At 36.0% G+C, this 19,775-nt stretch overlaps 1 protein-coding gene across 36 annotated transcripts in view; it reads left to right on the top strand.

The window, feature by feature from the left end:
* ROBO2 (roundabout guidance receptor 2) overlaps positions 1-19,775 on the top strand; it is a 1,565,981-nt gene that overhangs the window by 1,409,323 nt on the left and 136,883 nt on the right. For all 36 annotated transcript variants that reach the window (XM_070597586.1, XM_070597587.1, XM_070597572.1 and 33 more), the window contains one exon: positions 4,308-4,446. In XM_070597586.1, coding sequence (XP_070453687.1) covers positions 4,308-4,446 — 139 coding nt within the window. The remainder of the gene's footprint in view (positions 1-4,307; positions 4,447-19,775) is intronic.

Below are 19,775 nucleotides of genomic sequence, written 5' to 3'. Positions count from 1 at the left end.
TCCGTTACTTTATATGAAGGGCATCTGTCACAGCATGGCTTGACAAGCAGTGCGTAGGTCTGCACCCGTGATCCAAACCAGCGAACCCTGGGCCACTGAAGCAGAATGTGCGAACTTAACTGCTGTGCCACCAGGCTGGCCCCTAACGTCCTTAGTCTTTAATATTCATGTTTCTGATTCTCAGATTTTCTGGAAATAAATTCTAGCTAAAAGAACTGGAAAACAACCCTTAGAAAAAATTCTTTTCCACTTAACTAACATTAGGCAAACATGCAGTTTTTAATGTATTATTTTTTGCAGGCAGTTATAATTGCAAAGTAGAAGGTGAGCTTAGTATAATTAGCAGAAAACAATTGGAATAATGAATAATACAATTTAGAGATAATTGCTGGAATGAGGGTTATGGAAATTCTTAGAATAATACTATAAAAGTTGTGACCAAACTTCAATGTATTAGTAAATTTTGGTGTTAGTTTGTTGGAAGGCACAACCTAAGATACTCAGGTATAAAACCCATCTTAATGTGTCATGTATATGCAAATGACTTTGACCTAGGTTGTTCTTTGCATCACCCATTATTTTTCTATCAGTTGAATTACATTTTCCACCATGAGCCAGTATTAGGCTTCGAAAAATTCTATACCACATACTCTCCTGTGGTTGTCTAGTTGCTAAGCTACTCGACTCTGCTTGAGGGCAGAAGGGAATAGAGGAGGTCCATTTCAAAGTTCTCCATCCCTGTTGAGTTCATCAGAACAGCAGCAGGGGGTCCTATATGTTGTTTCTTCTTGAAATTATAAATCAGGTGCTTCCATTTGTCTCCGTGAGAAACAATGGGGCTTAGAACACGTACAATAAACACAAAATCCTCATGGATTTTCTGTCGGTGTCCCCTAGAGGAAAAGACAACTTTACTTTTGTGACAAGTCTAACGTAAAGTTTACCCTTCTCATTAATTATACTCAGATGTTGGGATTTTGTGACTGGTAGCATGTTAAAGGAAGCATACAAAAACTTTGCCTGAAAATTTTCATGTATGTTTTAATGGAACTAGTCTCACATACTGCTATGTAATTTATTCTATGGTCAGCATCATGCCATAAAAATTTTCCATGGTAGATAGATAGATAGATAGATATCTTGAACATTCCACTGACTTAGTAGTTTTTCAGTGTGTATGAATTTGTCACAATTTATCCTAAAATCCTCAATTTTCCAATACTGCCAACATTACTACAACGATCGTATATAGTTCTTATTTTTTGTTGCAGTTATCAATTATCAAAGTTATTGTTCTGTATTGTTTGTATTGCAGAGTGTTTACAAGAAATGATTATTTTGACTCTTCCCCAATCCTCACACTTTCCTTCTTTTTCTTATTGACTACTAATATTGGCATGTCCATCTTGTTCTTGCTTGTAATCGGCATGCATTTAGTCTGTTACCTTTTAAAATAATTTTTGCATTTAATTTCTGATAAATATCTTCATCATGCTTAGGAAGTTTCTTTTGATTCCTTCTTTATTTAGATTTTTTTTAAATCTAAGAGGTTTTCTCTATCTGATATGATCATATTTATTTTTCTTTTCCCCTCTATTTTAAAAGTAGCCCCCTTTTTCTTATTAATTAAGATGCATTTGACTTCAAGTAACAGAAATCTGATAATAATGGATTAAGCATAAGGGGTTTATTTTTCTCATATTTACCATTTCTGTGATGAAAGGAGCAACACACACACACACACACAAACCATATCCATACTTTACCTATCAATCTGTTCCCATTTGCTAAATGGGAACTTGAGAATCTTTCTAGACTTTTCTTCTTCACCATTCACTTCTGATTGATCACTCAGTTCTGATATCACTTCATTCTGTCCCCTCTTCCATATCCCCAGAACCGCTGGGTCAGTCTAAGCTGAAATAATTTCTTACAATAACCGTTTGACCTAATTTACTACTTCATGTTTCTCTTCTAATTCATCTTTCACAGATCTGCCATCACGATCTTTTTCGTATGCTTATTAAAGATGTTGCTTCCTTACTTAAAATACTTCAACCACTCTCTGTCACTCTCAGGGCAGAGCTCACTGTCCTTGTCATGGCATTCAAGGCCCTTCATGTTCTTGCCACTCACTCTCTGACTAGCTTCAACTCCCACCACTTTTCTGAAGAAACCAAGTTGCTGGCTGTTCACCAGCTACCAAGCTGGAAGCCTGGTATAGAGGAAGCTGTATTAACATGCACTGAATGAATGAGTGGAGGAGGGAAAGACTTCTTTCAGCTCACTCATCCATATGCCAGGTCGTAGTACGATACCTCCATTAAAATCAGAGAGGGCAGGAAGGGTCTCCTGACACATCATTTCTCAATGTCAAGTGATATCAACGATGACTTAGCTCTCTTTTAACACTGAGTTATTGCAGCTTTTAGATGAATTGGATGAACATCCCCAAGTGATAGCAAAGAAAAAGTCAATCCCACTTTCTATGCTAATGAGTCATTTTTACTATTAACACTTTGAGCACTCATAAGGAGATACTGATCCTGTTGCCTATTTACTGCCACAAACAATAGCTAACTGTCAACTATGCCGGCACCAAAATAGTAGTTTAGAGCACATGGTGTTCAGCGTTCAAAAGGATAACACCCAATCATTCCATCCAACATAAAGATTTGTTCTGTTTTCAAGGGGGCACACGTAGCTGCTCATTGATTCTGACAACCTAAAATCTTTAGAAGCGACCTTTTTTAAAATAGATTTTCATAGATTATTTCTGATTTCTGCATTAAATAACACTCCATGATAAAGTTCTGTTCGCCGTGTTTTATGGCTTGGGATTTTGGGGTCTCAGAGTACAGACACTTGAGCACACACAGGTCTGTGTTTTAAAGAAAATTTTGATCCCTACTGTCAAACTCACTGTGAAGAGATTCAGTTGTCTTCCTTCTGAATACCAGTGACTGTTGGCTTTATTGCAGTAAAATATGGCTCTTGCAACTTATGCATTTGCTTTATAAATATAGATCTTTATTTAGTTAATAAAATCATATACTTCCATTCTATACTCTTAACATATGTTATTTGAAGTGGTTTATTTCCCTTAAAGGTTTCTTGCTAAATATATTTCAGTTTTTGTACCACTGTATTCACATGTTTAGGTTGGGTTTGAAACTAAAGTCCTGAGTGATTAAATAGAGCCATATGGCCAGATAAATAGTGTCAACTCCTTATGGATTTCATCTTTCTTTTCCTTGACTTCCCTTTCTACATCAATAAGTAGCAATGTTGGACTTGCCTGTGATTTGCAGACATGTGCTAATAAAAATTTAAACGGTGATTTTTCCTGTATCAGATCATTATCAAAAAAGGAAAAACCTAGACAGGGAATTGAAGCGTTTAGAGATATGTAGAACTTCTTGTTTTATATTTCTCTTGGATGGTAAAATTCTTATAGACAGAGATTTATTTTTCCCTAGCTTTATGTAGAGGAGTGCTAGAATGCAGATTAGCAGTGCTAGGTACAAATTAACTACAAAAGAATAAGGGATGGGAACACTAAAACAGAATAGTAGAGAAATAAAGAAATGTACAAGTTAAGTAAAGAAAAAATGGGCAGATATCTGGAACACTTAGGAGAACATAGTTGGAAGTGGCCCTAGAAAATTATGTATGACAGTAAATAATTTACAATGATTAATAATGTCAGTATTTTTTATTTAAAAAAAAATCAGGTAGACAGTTTTCCAAACGTGAAGTGAAAACGTACGTGGAACTTTTGGGTCCTTGTCAAATGGTAGCCTAAGTGGAAAAACTTAGATAACTCTTATGTGTGAGACCATAATTTTTTTGTTTTTTTCTAGCATTCTTGACGGAATATTAGTATTTGTTTCCTTTTTGAAATTTTCCATCAGTTTCAACTTTTGGTTTTCCCACTCAGAGCCATTGTAAAAAATTGATCATTTTTATCTCTTTCCTTGTTTCTGTGGAATTCAGTTTTCAGATTTTTTATTACAGGGTCCACACGATTTAGCTCTGGAATTCACTGAAGAATCAATTTAATATGTTTCTTTCCAAAAGGTTGTATGGTTTTATATAAAAACTGTAGCACTTTCTGTGTTCCTGGATACTTTATTTTATTCAGTTGTATTGAATTCATAAGGCCTTATCAAGACATCATTGAGATACAGAGTTAGGTACCTATGTACCAGAAATAAACCACTTATTTCCTATGCTTTTTCTGTAATGTCCTTAAATCATGTACAACATTCATTTCATTTTACTGCTTTTTGTTTTTTTTCCCTAAGAACGACCCACATTTCTCAGGAGGCCAATTAACCAGGTGGTGCTGGAGGAAGAAGCTGTAGAATTTCGTTGTCAGGTCCAGGGAGATCCCCAACCAACCGTGCGGTGGAAAAAAGATGATGCAGACTTGCCAAGAGGAAGGTAAGAACATCATATGGATGGGAAATTGTTAGCAACCATTGAGTAATTAGAAAAGAAAAAGACCATCAATTGCACCACCAAACACTCATATCTTAGTGTATTATTTTCGCACGTATGATTTTTGCATACACAAGCCACATATTTACTGTTTTATATACTGACGTCCCCCAGACTTTTGATGCCATTCTTTCATTGAATTTTCACATAAATGCCTGATCCTCCACTCCATCCATTATGCCCAAATATCAAATATGCTTTCTTTCTCATGGCCCCTTCTAAATTTGGCATTCTGTTCCTGCCGAACTCTTGACTACTCTTCCCAATTACCTCTTTCTACTACTGCTCTGTCGCCATGATGCTTCACTCCACGCTGGATATTGTCTGCTCTCTGTTATTGCCCAGAGCACCACTAACAAAAGGCTGCTGAGTGTAGCTGATTTCAAAGTCTAGAGTAAAGGGGAGATCTTGCTCAACACAATACTAAGGCAGCAAGTAGTTGTCATCAGTGTCCGCATAGGGAATTTCTCATGTAGGGACCTCCTGTCACTTTCTCACTTGCTGTATCTTCATGGAGTCCTTCTTCTCCATCTCTTTTTTATTCATCCTATCACCAAACCCCAAAACCTAATCTCTCAACTCTCTCAGGCAAGTCCAAAAATGCTTGTTGTCTTTTATAAAAATAAACAACATTTTTGTTGTCTGAATCTTCCCAAGAACTTGCCCTTTATGATCAAATAAATCATTCAAGTGTTTTTTTCAATATAATGAGCAAGTCTAGCTTTCAGATTTGTTTTGCCTTAGTCCTACCTTCTGAAACTGCAGCCATCACACCTACTACAGTCATCATCTGTGTAAAATTTCACATCCTACTTATTGTCTAATTTTTTTTTCCTGAAAAGAAATTAAGTTTCGTTCAACTGACTTAAATTGAATATGCTTTCACAGAAGTCAATTGCCTTTTTTTTTTTTTTGAGGAAGATTAGCCTGAGCTAACGTCTGATTCCAATCCTCCTCTTTTTGCATCTTTTTAACATCTGTGCCCATCTTCCTCTACTTTATATGTGGGATGCCTGCGACAGCATAGCTTGATAAGTGGTGCGTAGGTCCACGTCCGGGGTCCAGGCCTGTGAACGCCGGGCTGCTAAAGCAGAGCATGTGAATTTAACTGCGATGCCACCAGGCTGGCCCCAGAAGACAATTGCCTTTTATGTGATTTTGCCTGCAGCGCTATCAATGCTTTCTTGAATTTATACATTCATCTCAAAAATCTCACTTTTATATGTTCCTAGCTTTATGATACTCTGCTGTCTAAAGTCATTTCATCAACAGCGGTTGTTTCAAATGGACCAAACATTTTAAATAGTCAGTGAGAGGTTCTTTGCAATCTAGAGGAATAAGATAAGTGAAAATTGTAATTCGGTTAATTTTTCAGCCTAAATAGTAGGGAAAGTCACCTCTGTATTTCTTTTGTCACTTTGGTGTCAGACCTCTAGTTTTAAAGGAATGTTGTTGTCAGGAGAAGTTTGTGGATGTGAGGCTCCTCAAGGCTTCTCAGTGGAGAAGCAGGTGCAAAAGCAAGAAGAGGGCATGGGACTGAGTCGTTGGTGTCCATCCTCCATGTATAGTCAATACTTCCCTTAAATTTCACAGCATTTAATGTATAATTTTAACATTTTGATGGGAGGTTAAGAGGTTAATTATATGGTAATATTTAGCCTAGTGTAGCCAAGGATTAATTTTCAATTATTAGAAGTAATTAGCCTTGTCCATTAAAAAAAAACAACTTTCACTTTGGAATAATTTTGGATTTATAGAAAAGTTACAAAGATAGTGTAGAAAATTCCCGTATATCCTATACCCAGTTTCCCCTATTGTTAACATCTTACGTTACTATGAAACATTTGTCACTCCTAAAGAGCGGATGCTGATACATAACAATTAAAGCTTATACATTATTTCGGTCTCACCAGTTTTTCCATTAATGTCTTCCTCCTGTTCCAGGGTTCACTCTAGGGCATTTACTTGGTTGGATATTATAGGGTGTTTCATTTAGTTGTCATATTCCCCAGTCCTCCTCTGGTCTACGACAGGTTCTCAGTCTTTCCTTGTTTTTGTGACTGACAGTTTTAAGGGATCCTGGCCAGGTATCCTAAAGAATGTTCCCCAAACCTGGATTTGCCTAGTGTTTTCCCATGATAGGGCTTGGTTTGTGGGATTTTAAGAGGAAAGCCACAGAGAGTGCCCTTTTCGTCACACGATATCAGGGGTTACATGATATGCACATAACATCCCTGGTAATCCTGCCATTTTTAATCATTAAACAATATCCATTTGATAAAAATATCAAAAATAGAAAGTTGTAAGAGTGTGTTGCTTTTCAGTGGGTCTATGTCTTTGAATTAAGGTAAAAGAAAACTTAAGCCCAGTTTGATTTGTTCCCAGATTGCTCTAGGCATTAGGTCATAAACCTGACATCTTTAGTCGCTACAATATTCTCCAAAACTTGCCAAATGCATTTGCTTCAAAGTTCAAATAATACATACAAGTCAAACAACAGCATAAAACTGCATGTTTAGATTGTATGATATAAAGGCCCGTAAAGACAAGGTGGAAATTTTAAGAAATCTTACCTCCCCTAACTTCCCTGAAAAGATTTTCATAGGTTTGGCCTCTTTCCTCCTATTACCAGCATGATACTACCACAAGGCTTTGTGTGACCAGCCTAATATTTTTAAAGTATTAAGCAAATGGAAATGCTGTGTAAGCTTTAAATTGTATGTTAGAAAGGCTTAAAACTGGGATCAGTGCAATATAGAAAATGAGGTCAGTATTTTTATCATGATAGAAGCCATGTACTTTTTCTTGAATTCTCAACCTTTCAGTGGTATTTCAAAAAAGCTTATTCATTCTTAGATTTGTCTGCATTAGCATAAGCTTCATTTATGCACAATGAGGGGAAAAGAGACCTCTTTACTTGGTGAGAAATAACAGTGATGACTTTTAGCCAACCATAGCCTAAATCAACAACGTTGATTCTATTACATTATTTAGGTCTCAGACTAGGGAGATGGCCATTGTTCTTGTGTAAGCAATTGTGCGGAGTGGTGTGGAGGATGACATTTCTTTGGCTTAACATTTAATGCAGTTTGAATAAGGTTTGTGTAGTGGTTCATGCTTAACACATTTATAGTAAAGCTTTGTAGGGTAGCTGCATAGCTTGTAATTACTATGTAAGTAATATGTGACTATTTTTCTTTTGGAGACAAGAAAACCTTTTCAATTCAAGTTTAAATTTATGAAATGCAATGATAGCTATTTAAACCTTAAACGCTGAAGAAGCTATCTGTGCCAACCTTTCAGTAACCAGAGATGAATTAAGGCAGTATTTTTTCCTTTACTGTGAAAATATTTTTTGAGTACCCGTGTGCCTCTCTGATTTAGCCTTAAACTCCTGACCTTTCTCAGTAACTGTCTTTAATGAAATTACAACATACACTTGATGACTTGTGTTAAACACATTTTTTGATTAGATGAATGTTTTGGTGAGGTTGGAAAAGTAGCAATTCCCAAGTCTAACAATAACTCTGCTGCCCAACCAGGGAAAAGTTATTTACTTGGACTTTTTCCATATGGCAAAGGGACAAAATAAGAAGGAGCCTTCATTTCAGACATTCTACTGTCAATTGTTAATTGCTTGCAGATACTTCTGAAGATACTACTATTTCACAATTGAAGATTGCAGGAAGAAAAACAAAGTCATTGCTTTTTTTGTGACTTTCAAGTATCAATATTTTTTTTTCCAGCATGTCTCAATATCTATGTGCTCAAATAAATCAACACTAACTCATCTATTAAGGGCAAGAATTTTACAAACCAGTATGAAAATAAAATGGGTAGGGGGAACAAAATGAGGAGATAAGGGGAAAGATGTTTTATAGTTCATAATGATTGTTTTTCAAAAGCACATGTTTTTAAAGCATAATTTAAATTATAGAAAACGCACTTTTAGATTTACCTACATTAATTAAGTGCCTAGTGTATTTATAATGCTCACTGCTAGTCTGTAAAAAGAAGTCATTTTAAGCAAGGTAAATATGCTGTTATTGATTCTTTACTTTTTATTTTATGTTAATCAGATTGAGTGATGTAGGAAAGTATTTACATACTGAATAAATTGAAGAAAGTTAAAACTGAAGAAATCCTAAGTTCTTCCTTGGGTGTTATATCATTTTTTTCTCAGGCAAACCTAGCACTTTTTGCTAATTAGTGCTCTTTTGATGATCAAATGCCCTCAACACATCTTTTCACAAAGTGCTTCGTGTGATCGAAGTTGCCAGTATTTATAATATCTAGGGCAATTCTTCCTCTTATGTTCTTTCATAACATGGGGTTATTGTATGTTTTTGTTATACCAAAAAGATATATATTCTGAAGCTCTATGAAAAACATCATGTATTAATATAAAAGCAACAGAATATTATAATTTATAACCAAAGAAATAAAAATGAAATTGAAATATACTAACACTACAACGTTCTGTTCAATCTAATATTAGGGAGCAGGATAAAAATAGCCCTTCTCAGAATCTGGATAAGAAATAGTGTGATTTCTTATCTGAGTTTGTCAGTACAGTTTGTATTTCAGTTAATTATTAGCAGTCTTTTAAAGGACTGTAAATAGGAGATTTAACATCCTTCATCAATCATATAATTTTCAGTATATCACCATTAGTTAGTCCACGATAATTTTTATTCCATTTTTATTTATTTTCTAAACTAACTCTAAAGTGACACTAACTTCCTCAATAAGGATCTAGAGTAGAGAAAGGAATGCTCATAAAAGCTTGTCAGAGAAAATTAGAAATAAAATATGCCATTTACATTCTTATGTATGCCTGAGAATTCTAAATGCAGTTGATGGCTTGCACATAGAGGATATAATTCATGAATATTTCATAAAAATAGGAGAAGGACTAGAGAAAAAGAATTTCAAGATACATTGTGCAAAATCCATCAGTTTTTCTGAACTTACTGACAAATTCCTTTTTCTAAAGTGCAAGTCTATTTTAAGAGAGACTGTTAGAGTTCTTAGTTCCATGAAATGTGAGATTCACATAAATACATGACTCCTTATGAAAAGGAATGGAATAGAACCACTTATAATTCCCCTTTTTTTGTGGCATTTTTCCGCTAAGTGGCTTTTTCCACTTAGCCCTGGGCAATGTTCTTGTATTAATTGTTCGGAAGCTCCATTGTTTAGAGCATGTGCTCCTGGGATGCAGAGATGCTGATCAGGTGCTCAGCCATCCTGCTGAGAAGATCGGCCTTCTTCACATACAGTGTGAGCTTCAAGGACATGTAGTAATTTGGGCTTCTGGTAAATAACCACGCTGATTAGGTTGGCTGGTCAAGATTGGTCAATTAAAATGGTTTTTGAAAAAGGAGGAAAAAAACTGAAAGGAGGAGAAAAGCCATGTATATAAAACATTGTACGTGGCATCTGAAAAGTGAATTGATACTGAAGATTCAGAAATATAAAGAAAAGTGTAAATGAATATTCTGTGATTTTTCAGCTATAGAGATGTCTTAGCCATTTCTGTCTGAAAAAATTAGAACCTCATGGACAATTACTCCGGGTTCTTTTATACAGCTACCAACAGCATAAAGAATATTTAGGCCATTGTCAGGGGTGGTAGACTTTAGGCTTGTTCTGACACTGATCGTTTATCAGTTTAGTTATACTCCCATGTTCTGGAAATCATGTTCGACAGATTTCTCTACCACTAACTAGGAGTGTGACCTTGAACAAGCTATTTAAAGTCTGTGTTTTACATCCTGAAAATATAGACTAGTGATGCTGTGGGACTAATGATTAACCTATACTTTGACTCATTTGTACAGGGTGAGTAATTATGCCATCCATTCTAACCCAAAGAGTTATTAAAATGATATAACTAATTCAAAACACTGTACAATGGCTGCACATAACAGGTGCCCTAGTTTTATAAATGCAACTGATTGGTGGTATTTATTAGTTATATAGACAAATACATGGAAAAAAATAGTTAATGCTGAAAAATTTAAAATTTCTAATTCTTATAGAATAGTTACACATTCTCCTTTCTTTAGCCAATTGATTTCCATAGAAACATATAAAATACTATAGATGTCACTTTTGCTTTTAAATCATATAGATTTATTTATACATTTTGCCAGCCAGTTTGCCAAACCCAAAAGTTGTCACGCATTTTTCTACCTCTGTGGGATTGTGCATGGTCCAGATATTGTTCCCTCTTCCTAATGCAATAAGACATCTGGGTTGCGACCTTCAAATTTTACACATTCTACTGTATCATTTGTCTGCTAGTAATAAGAAAACCACTTTTATAAGAAGGTGATGTAACGATAAACCCAAATATTTTTGGAGAACTTCCTATTTGCCATGCAATCTTCTAAGTGTTTTTTTGCCTACGTTAATTCCATTGTTTTAAAGGACAGTGTTCCGGTGTAATATTACTCCCATTTGAGGTATGTGGAAACAGAAGCTTAAAGAAGTTAAGTTTTCTAAGTCTGCACTAATATGTGTTAGGACTAGGACTTGAGTTAGAATCTGTTGAACATGAAACCTGTACTTTCAACTAATGGGCTCCACAATTAGGTGGTTATTAATTGTTGATGAACTTGAGTCACTTACAAATTTTGTATTTTGGATAAAATTATAGATGATCAGTTAGAAAAACTATATTATGAATAACTTTATAGGACTACTATATAGCATTACTGTTAAGGGTAATTTTTAGACCAATTTCTTAAGCCACGTATGAAATGTCCTGCTGTTTTGAAAATCTACACTTGGACCAGGTCAAGGTTACCTTCTTGGAAGCTGAAGATATAGATTTTGTTTACGAACAGGATTAATTAGCAACTTTCAGTAGGATGCCAAAATGGTATTTTTTCTGTGTTTTCATCAAATAGGTGCTAATAGTTGCTGTTATCACCAAACTAATTGCCACCTAGGGTGGGGAGTACAAGTGGCTTCGTCCTGTGACCACATTGGCCCATCTGTTGAGAATCTCAGCTCAGAGACAATGCAAGAACTGGCATCCAATTTGGGCTCTGGCCTGTGGTCAACTAACAAGCTGGGGCACACTTGGAATATGAAATGCCTTGAAGTCAGAGATGCTCTGCTGTCCATTAATTGGCAGCTCTTGCATTGTGTGTGAGCAGAGCCAAGACCAGGTGCCAGTTTGCAGAGCAAAAGGATCTGCCTGAGTGCCACCTGTCATTGGCATGTGGGTATTGGCCAACTAGGAGCCACAGCAGGTGTGCTTCTTCCATCAAAGTGTGGCATGTTAGAGCGTTCAGCTGGGCTGAAGTTGACACTAGGGCAACATTTTACTTTAGCCCAAACTGTAGGACAAGCCAAAGACTTACCAGGAGATAGTCACCACAGCACACTGTATCCCACAGGCGTCTATACTGGATATTTACCATTAGAGTTGCTCTCTCTCATACCTAGGTTCTTATCTTGACTATAAACAAAGTGTATAAAAGGAAAAGTTATTTAATTGACTACCTTACCCCAAATCCTTGCCTTCATAAGAGTTTGTGATTAGAATCACTTAGATAATTTTTAATCACCCAAGGTGTTTTCCTTAAGATATATTTCTGATTGAATTGTGTTGTTATTCTTATTAAGTTGAATTGTGATGTGGAGCTGCCAGGTAAACCAGAATTCCCAGCTCTGCCAGAAGTCGTCATGTTATTTTCAACAATATATGTAAAATGTCTGAGCACCAGAGTCCACATCGGCAAAAGGTGTAAGTTGGGATGGATACCTTCTTGGCTCCTTTAAATTCTGAAATGGTACGATTCCATAAATGGCAACAACTCAAAACAACTTGAAAAGTAAGATAATACCTTTTTTATAGGAAAAAACCCCCAGAAATTTGAAATGGATGGGCCTAAATAGGAAAAGTAAAATTACCCATATGCCCATTACCAATGACTACTTTTTATGTTTTACATATATCTTCTCAGATTTCTATGTGTGTATGGGCATATTTTTAAATTCAATTTTTTTTTTTTTTGAGGAAGATTAGCCTGGAGCTAACATCCATGCCCATCTTCCTCTACTTTATATATTGGACGCCTGCCACAGCGTGGCTTGAGTGGTGCGTATGTCCACACCCAGGATCTGAACTGGCGAACTCCAGGCCACCAAAGTAGAATGTGCGAACTTAACTGCTGCGCCACTGGGCTGGCCCATAATTCAAAATTTTTCTTAACTCTGAATGTTTATTTAGGTTTTTACAGGAAAAGCTTAGTACTGATTCAAAAAGAGTTTTTATTGTATTTTCCTTTCCTATAAATATAATATTAATAAATTATATTTACATAGTGCTTACTCTATACCAGATCCTACTCTAGGCATTTTATGTTAACACATATATCCTTAGGTGAATCCTGTGATGTAAATACTATTATTATTCCCATATTAGAAATGAGAAAAAATAAGACTCAAAGAGGATAAATATGATCAGGTCAGTCACCTAATGAGGGATCTAGGGTGTCTGACTCTAAAGTCCCACACTCTTATCTGGAGGCGCTGGGTGGGAACAACTTCTTTCCATTCACCACTTGGGATTGAAGACTTGGAAAATGCAGCTTAGCATATGCTTGCCTGGAAGTGTCACTTTAATCAGATAGTCACAAAATACATCTGTGTAATAAAGTACGTATTAAAGATTTTACAATCTTTATCATAATGACATTTATTCGTAATATATACAGCCGTTATATCATATCAAATAAAGTTTACATCTTTTAAAAAAATTATCATTATTTTCCACTACATTGAAACAAAATTTAAAACAGCTCTATCTTTATTCTCAGAATATTTTAACTTATGTTCTTGTGTTCTTCTCCTTAACACATCAGGAGGGAAGGAAATGCTTGCTGACAGAATTAAATAGTGTGAGTAGGATATATAAATCTAGAAGTGTGAACTCTTCTAGGGCATCAGCGGTGTACCTCATCTTTTCATCTTCATTGCCTAACAATGCTCAGGCCACATTTGAATTTACTAAGAGAGTGGTACTTGATATTTTCTTGATAGTGTTTGATTATTAACAAGTCCATGGACAGTTATGAATTGCCAGGCAGGACTGAGTTCTACACTTTGTGTTTCCTACAAATGTGGTTTGTTTTTTATTATTATTATTTCCTATAATAGCCTCTCTGGGAAGGATGCTGTTTGACCCAGTTATTCAAACCAACTGGTAGGAATTGAAAGAGAAAGGGAACAAAAAAATAAAGAAAAACTTGAGACGCAGTTTATTACAATGACATGATGAATGGGGGTTACCTATTTGATAGTGTGTGAAGGAGATACAATTGTCAAAGGCAAGAGATAAGAGAACAAATACTTTCAAAGCATTTTAAGAATACTCACTACTCCACGACAGTAGAATCAGTTACTGGAGAAGTCTACTTTACTTGGTACATGGTATCAACTCATTGGAGCTTCATTCTAAAAGAACATTTTTAGGGGTGGGGAGTTTCCAGTGAGGCACAGTGACCCTTTGCCAAGAAATTAAAGTCCTAGAAGTTTCTTCTGAGAAGGTGATTCGTCATATAGATCCATGGGGTAGCCTTATGGTAAGATCTCAGTGTGAAAATTTTGCTAATTATTGTGATGTTCACAACTGTTACAATTACAAAGGTTATTATAATACCTTTTCTTTCATCAAATTATAGGCATTTGGAGCCTTTATTAATAATATCTGGTTGAGGATTCTGTGTCATTGCAATTTATGCAACAAATGTCACTTGTTATGAAACGTATGTTCAGTGAAAACTGTAAATATTCCTTTGTTAATCCATATTTTCTAATACTTTTGTGCAAATATTTACAACATTAATAACAGAAACAAAAAAGTCAATCAAGACTCTTACCTTTATTTTTTTCTCTTTTTTTTTGTGAGGAAGATTGGTCCTGAGCTGACATCTGTTGCCAATCTTCCTCTTTTTGCTTGAGGAAGATTGTCACTGAGCTAACATCTGTGCCAATCTTCCTCTGTTTTATGTGGGATGCCTCCACAGCGTGGCTTGACAAGTGGTGCTAGGTGCATGCCTGGGATCCAAACCTGCGAACCCCAGGCCGCTGAAGCAGAACGCACGAACTTAACCACTATGCCACCAGGCTGGCCCCAGGACTCTTTCTTACCTTTATTTGAGAGATTTTATAAAAAGAGAGAAAGAAAATATTTTGAACATAATTTATAGTAAAATATCAATAAATCTCAAAGGAATAATTAAAACCTGCAATATAGACCAATAAAATACCATATTTCAAGAATTATTTCAAAAGTAATCACACACTTTCATTGAACATTTCTATATGGTGATAACCCAGCAGATAAACAAGATGAGTTTGTTTCAAGGATTTTAGTAGAAAGTCTGAAGTATGTATAGCATTAATTATTGAATAAGGCAAACTATATGAAAACTATGATATATAAGACTCTTTAGGATTTGAGAAAATAAAGACTACTCTATTCCCATGTGACACTAGAGATGAGTCTGAAAGGGAGAATAGAATTTCTATAAGCTGAGCTACAAAAAAGACTATTGCAAGAGATGGAAGCAGGATGCAAAAGGTCTGGTGGTGGAACGTGTCGGCCAATGGCTAGTGGCTCAGTTTGCCAGGAGCCGAGGCAAGTGACACTGAAGGCAACAAGGCTAGTTGAGGCTTTACTATGAAAACCTCTAATTCCAAGTAAAGTTTATACTGAGCACACTATGGAATGGAGATTCACTAAGCACATTGCCTAGAAATGTATCTTTGTCTTTATATTTAGAAAATTGATTCTTGTATTTATTTACAGGGTAGCTTGGAGTAGAAAAAGGTCAGAAGTAGGCCCACCTGGTAGGAAGTTGTTTAAAAGGTAGTTAGGGGATTTCTTTGGGGTATATCCTGTGAATATACAAACATGGACATTAGTACAGGTGACGATACAAAGAAAAGAGTTTTTTCCAATTGGAAATTGTATGTCAGAGCTCATGGGAAAACAAGGACTAAAAGTAACGTTGAGGTTATTAACTTGGGTGCCTGGATGAAAGGTGTTGTCTTTAATAAATAGAGAAGTCAAAAGATTTGTTTCACCTAATCATTTCCAACCATATAATAATATTGTATGTCACTGAATCCACGTTAGAGTTTATTGTGGGATCCAAGAGTACTTTTCTCTGAGTTAAGGAGAAAAAATTGCCAAATCAACTATGATATGCCATCTATGGAAGATGATTTCTAATTTCAGAGATGTTAAAATATGGAAAATGTGTATCTTAAAACTAACGATGGGAGTCATAGCTAATGTTTCTAAGTGCTTTACATGCAAATAACTCACTTAATCTTCACAATCGCCTCACGCCACAGGGATTCTTATCGTTCTTATTTTACAAATGAAGACCCCAAGCAGGGAATTTAAACCATAGAAGGGCATTTGAATCCAAGCACTCTGGCCCTCAAGTCTACTCTCCTGACTACCATGCTAAGATCATTCATTTTTAAAGGAAATTAGATTTAAAAGTTGAGAAAACCTCTAATTTTCTTGAGTGCCCACTGGTTTCATGCTAGAGGATTACGCAGTTTATAATTAGTCTTTCCCACAGCCTTGAAACATGAATCCCTTCTTTTAACAGAGGAGGAAACTGAAGCTTAGAGCCAATGCGCAGCGTGCTCAAGGTCACAGCGCCCGTGGGGAGCAGAGTCGGGTTCAAACTCTCTGACATGAAAAAGCTTGTGCTCATTTCCCATTTTGAACTGGAATATGCTTCATTCCATGTTTTACTCCACAGCTCTTGGGTTTTTTGTTTGTTTTTTGTATTTCCGTGTAACTAAGAGAAAGTAGTGTTAATCTCATCCTTATGGTGATTATTTCTCTATCTCCCCGGCTCCCTTTGCTGTATTTATCCTCAATCTCAAATATCCAGCCCTGAGCCTGACATGTGGCGCTCACCAGATAAACATTTAGTGCAATAGTTCTCAACTGGGGCCAATTTTGCTTCCCCCATGTCCAGAGAGACATTTGGCAAGAGATCCTTGATTGCCACATTTGGGAGATTAGGTGCTACTGTCATTTAGTAGGAAGAGGCTGACAATGTCACTAAACATTCTGCTATGCACAGAACACCGCCCACAGCAAAGATAATCTGGCCCCAAATGTCAATCGTGCCGAGGTTGAGAAACCTTGATATAGTGGAAAGGATGAAACTAGACATTGCTCACCTAAATGTTATTTTATATGACTTTTTTTTAATGTTAAGGCAAAAATAATCGAATATAATTGAGAGAAAGAGATTTTCAAAGATAATAATGTTTTCTTATTGCCTTTGTTATGAAGGTTATACCAGTGAGATGGACAAATGATACCATGACTGAGGTTGATATCATTGAACACAAGAAGAAGCCTCTTTGGTTCACTAATGACTTGAGATGAATGTATATTTTTGCATTTTTCTAGAATATATGAAGCAAGGAAGTTTTCTTTATATTCCTTGCTCATTAAATAGTTGCTGAATTGATAAAACTAGTTAAGAGTGTCTTAATTAGAGAAGTGTCTGAACTTTCGTTTTCAAATAGACCTGCCAACCCACAAGTTAGGTGGCACAGTAAATGATGACAAATGCCTCTATGCAGCTGTGTTGAATTTCTAAATTATTGCTTAAGAACATTTCATGAAGAAGTCTCTTTGGGAAGAAGGAAAGAAGAGAGAGCCTCTTGAATTTTCCACAGCACAGCCCAGGATGGACATCCCTCTGACTCTGTGCCCCTGCCCGCCCTTGATAACTCAGCTAGTGCTCACTTTGAATACTGAGGAAGGAGACTTCTTGAAGTTTGTCCAGCAAAGACCACAAAGCCACTAAATAGATGGCATGTTCATAAATCCATTTTACCCAAAATTTGCCCTCCTTTACTATACAGAGTTCATTCATGACCCCGGAGTGCTAGACGAATGGGAGCCGCCTGTCAAAGAACTTCTGGTCTGAGCTTTGAGTTTCTGTGGATGCTTATGGATTTAATTCCTAACATCCTTTTCTAAAAGGACTTCAAGTTGGGATTAATTTCTAACCAAACAGACAACTGTGAGATATATTTACTTTTCCAAATCTGATGTTGCAATTCCTAGTCCTATTGTAAAACCAAATCGTCTTAAATGAATTTAAGCCAATAAAATAATTCTTTCTAAATTGGAGGATAATGTAACCTGCATCCACCATGTTATGTGTTCCAATATGAATTAAGTGTGATATGTTTGGATTTATTACCATAAATTTTCATGTTCTAATTAGTTGAAAAACATTGCAAATAATACTTGCAATATTTTTTAAAGTATTTGAAAATAATACATTTAAGGGATTGTGGAAATTATTTTGTTTGAATAATCTATTAAAAGCTAGTAGAAAAATTACCATAAGGAAGGTTGCATATTAAAGACAGCAATAGAAATAATTAAATATTTCTTTCTGATATTATGAACCAAAGGCAAATCCTCACATATCTAGAATGGTTTGAATTTGACCTTATATGTGTATGGATGGAAGTAGTACATGATTTATTTATACATACACACACACATACACACAATCACATTTAATCTCTAAACTTTTAAGGGGTTTACATTTAGTGAAAAGTAGAATAACTATGGGGTGATACTAAAAATTCTCTGCAGTTTTCAAAGCAATAACGTAATTATCAGTGTTAAGTCAGTGCCCTATCTGTACATAATAGCCCCCCCAAAAATAATAGTCTAATACTAAAAAAAAATACTGTTTGTCAGGAATAATGAATATCATGCAAATAATAAAAGAATATAGTTCTAATTATAAAATTGTGGTGTTAAGCCCTTTGATGTTAATGTTTGATATTAATGAAGGATTATCAGTGATGAAAGATATGTATAATTTTTATCATGTAGTTTTTATCTTAATATTAATTTTTACCTTAAACTTTCTGGACCTCACATTTTTATTGCTGCTGTAGGTCAATCTTGAATTTCTTTATCTAGGCAACAGGTGTACATGTGGTTTCCAGGTTAAACCACAGAACAGGGATAGGTGTGAGCAAGGCTGTTCTCCTTTGAAGTATAGATTGCTCTGGGGCCTTGTGCAATGTGGTCTTAATTGTGGTGATAGTCAATGATTGGAAGGAATTGAACACAGAGAAAATGCTTTGAAATGAAAAATGATAAGTAGAAGGTACAATTTAAACAAACCCAGAGTCAAAGTTCAGGGAGCTAAAATAATGTGATTCTTAAAGCTCAAAATATGCCCTGTGTTGTCCACAGCCCCTCCATTGTACACTTGGTGTTTTGTTATCAGCAGTTTGATACTGATGAAAGGATACCCGCTTCCTCTTTCTGCATACATATAGCATTCGTTTATTCCTTCATGATCAAATTGATCTTGAGTGCCTACTAGGTTCAATTCACTGTGAACAACAGTGACATGGCCATGCCTTTATGGAGTGTAAAATCTGGAAGAGTCAGTATACTAAACAAATTAATCTTGTGTCAAGATGAGCAGAAGTAGTTGGCTAAAGAGAGAGAGAGTTGGAGAGGTACAGAGAAAATTCCAGATGTGAGGACGCAGCATATGCAGAGAGGCAGAGGCAGGAGAGAGCCTGAAAATTCTGGAGTATAGTTGAGGGCTGGAGTGTAAGGGAGACAATGGTGCAAGAAGGGCCTGGAGAGGTGAGCAGAGACCAGGATAGGAAGGATAGGCCAGGTCAGAAGTTTGGACTTGTCTCTAGAGAGCCAGTCAAGGGTAAACTGAAGCATTTATTAGGCTACTGTTAGTATATAAAGAAGATGGTGAGCTGTTAATACATAATTGTTGTTTTGCCAGGCAAGTGCAACAGAAGGGCAGTGAAACAAGAAAAGTGAGGATATTGGCAAGCAACTTATGGACCACAGAATCTAAGGATAAAGAAAAAAATGATCTTACAAAGGGTTGATAGAGAAAAACGGAGAAAGAAGTTCAGTTTGTAAACTGATTAACAGAGTAGGAAACATCCGAGTTATGGCAGGATCAGACACTGGAACTTCAGATTTCAAAAGCAGAGCCATTCCAGTTGAAGACAGTGTCCAGGATCTTGCTCTGAGACAACGGCCGAAGGGAGATGGAGACGATATCACTGAAGGAGGAGACGTGAGTGCAGTGAGGGGCAGCTGTGGAAAATACCAGGTGACAATTATTGGGCATTTACTACATGCCAGGTTCAGGGGTCAACACTCTAAATATATTAACCCATTTAATCCTAACAAC

The sequence above is a fragment of the Equus przewalskii genome, chromosome 27 (assembly GCF_037783145.1).
Source record: "Equus przewalskii isolate Varuska chromosome 27, EquPr2, whole genome shotgun sequence".
NCBI classification, from domain to species: domain Eukaryota; kingdom Metazoa; phylum Chordata; class Mammalia; order Perissodactyla; family Equidae; genus Equus; species Equus przewalskii.
This window is presented reverse-complemented; position numbering and strand designations above follow the sequence as displayed.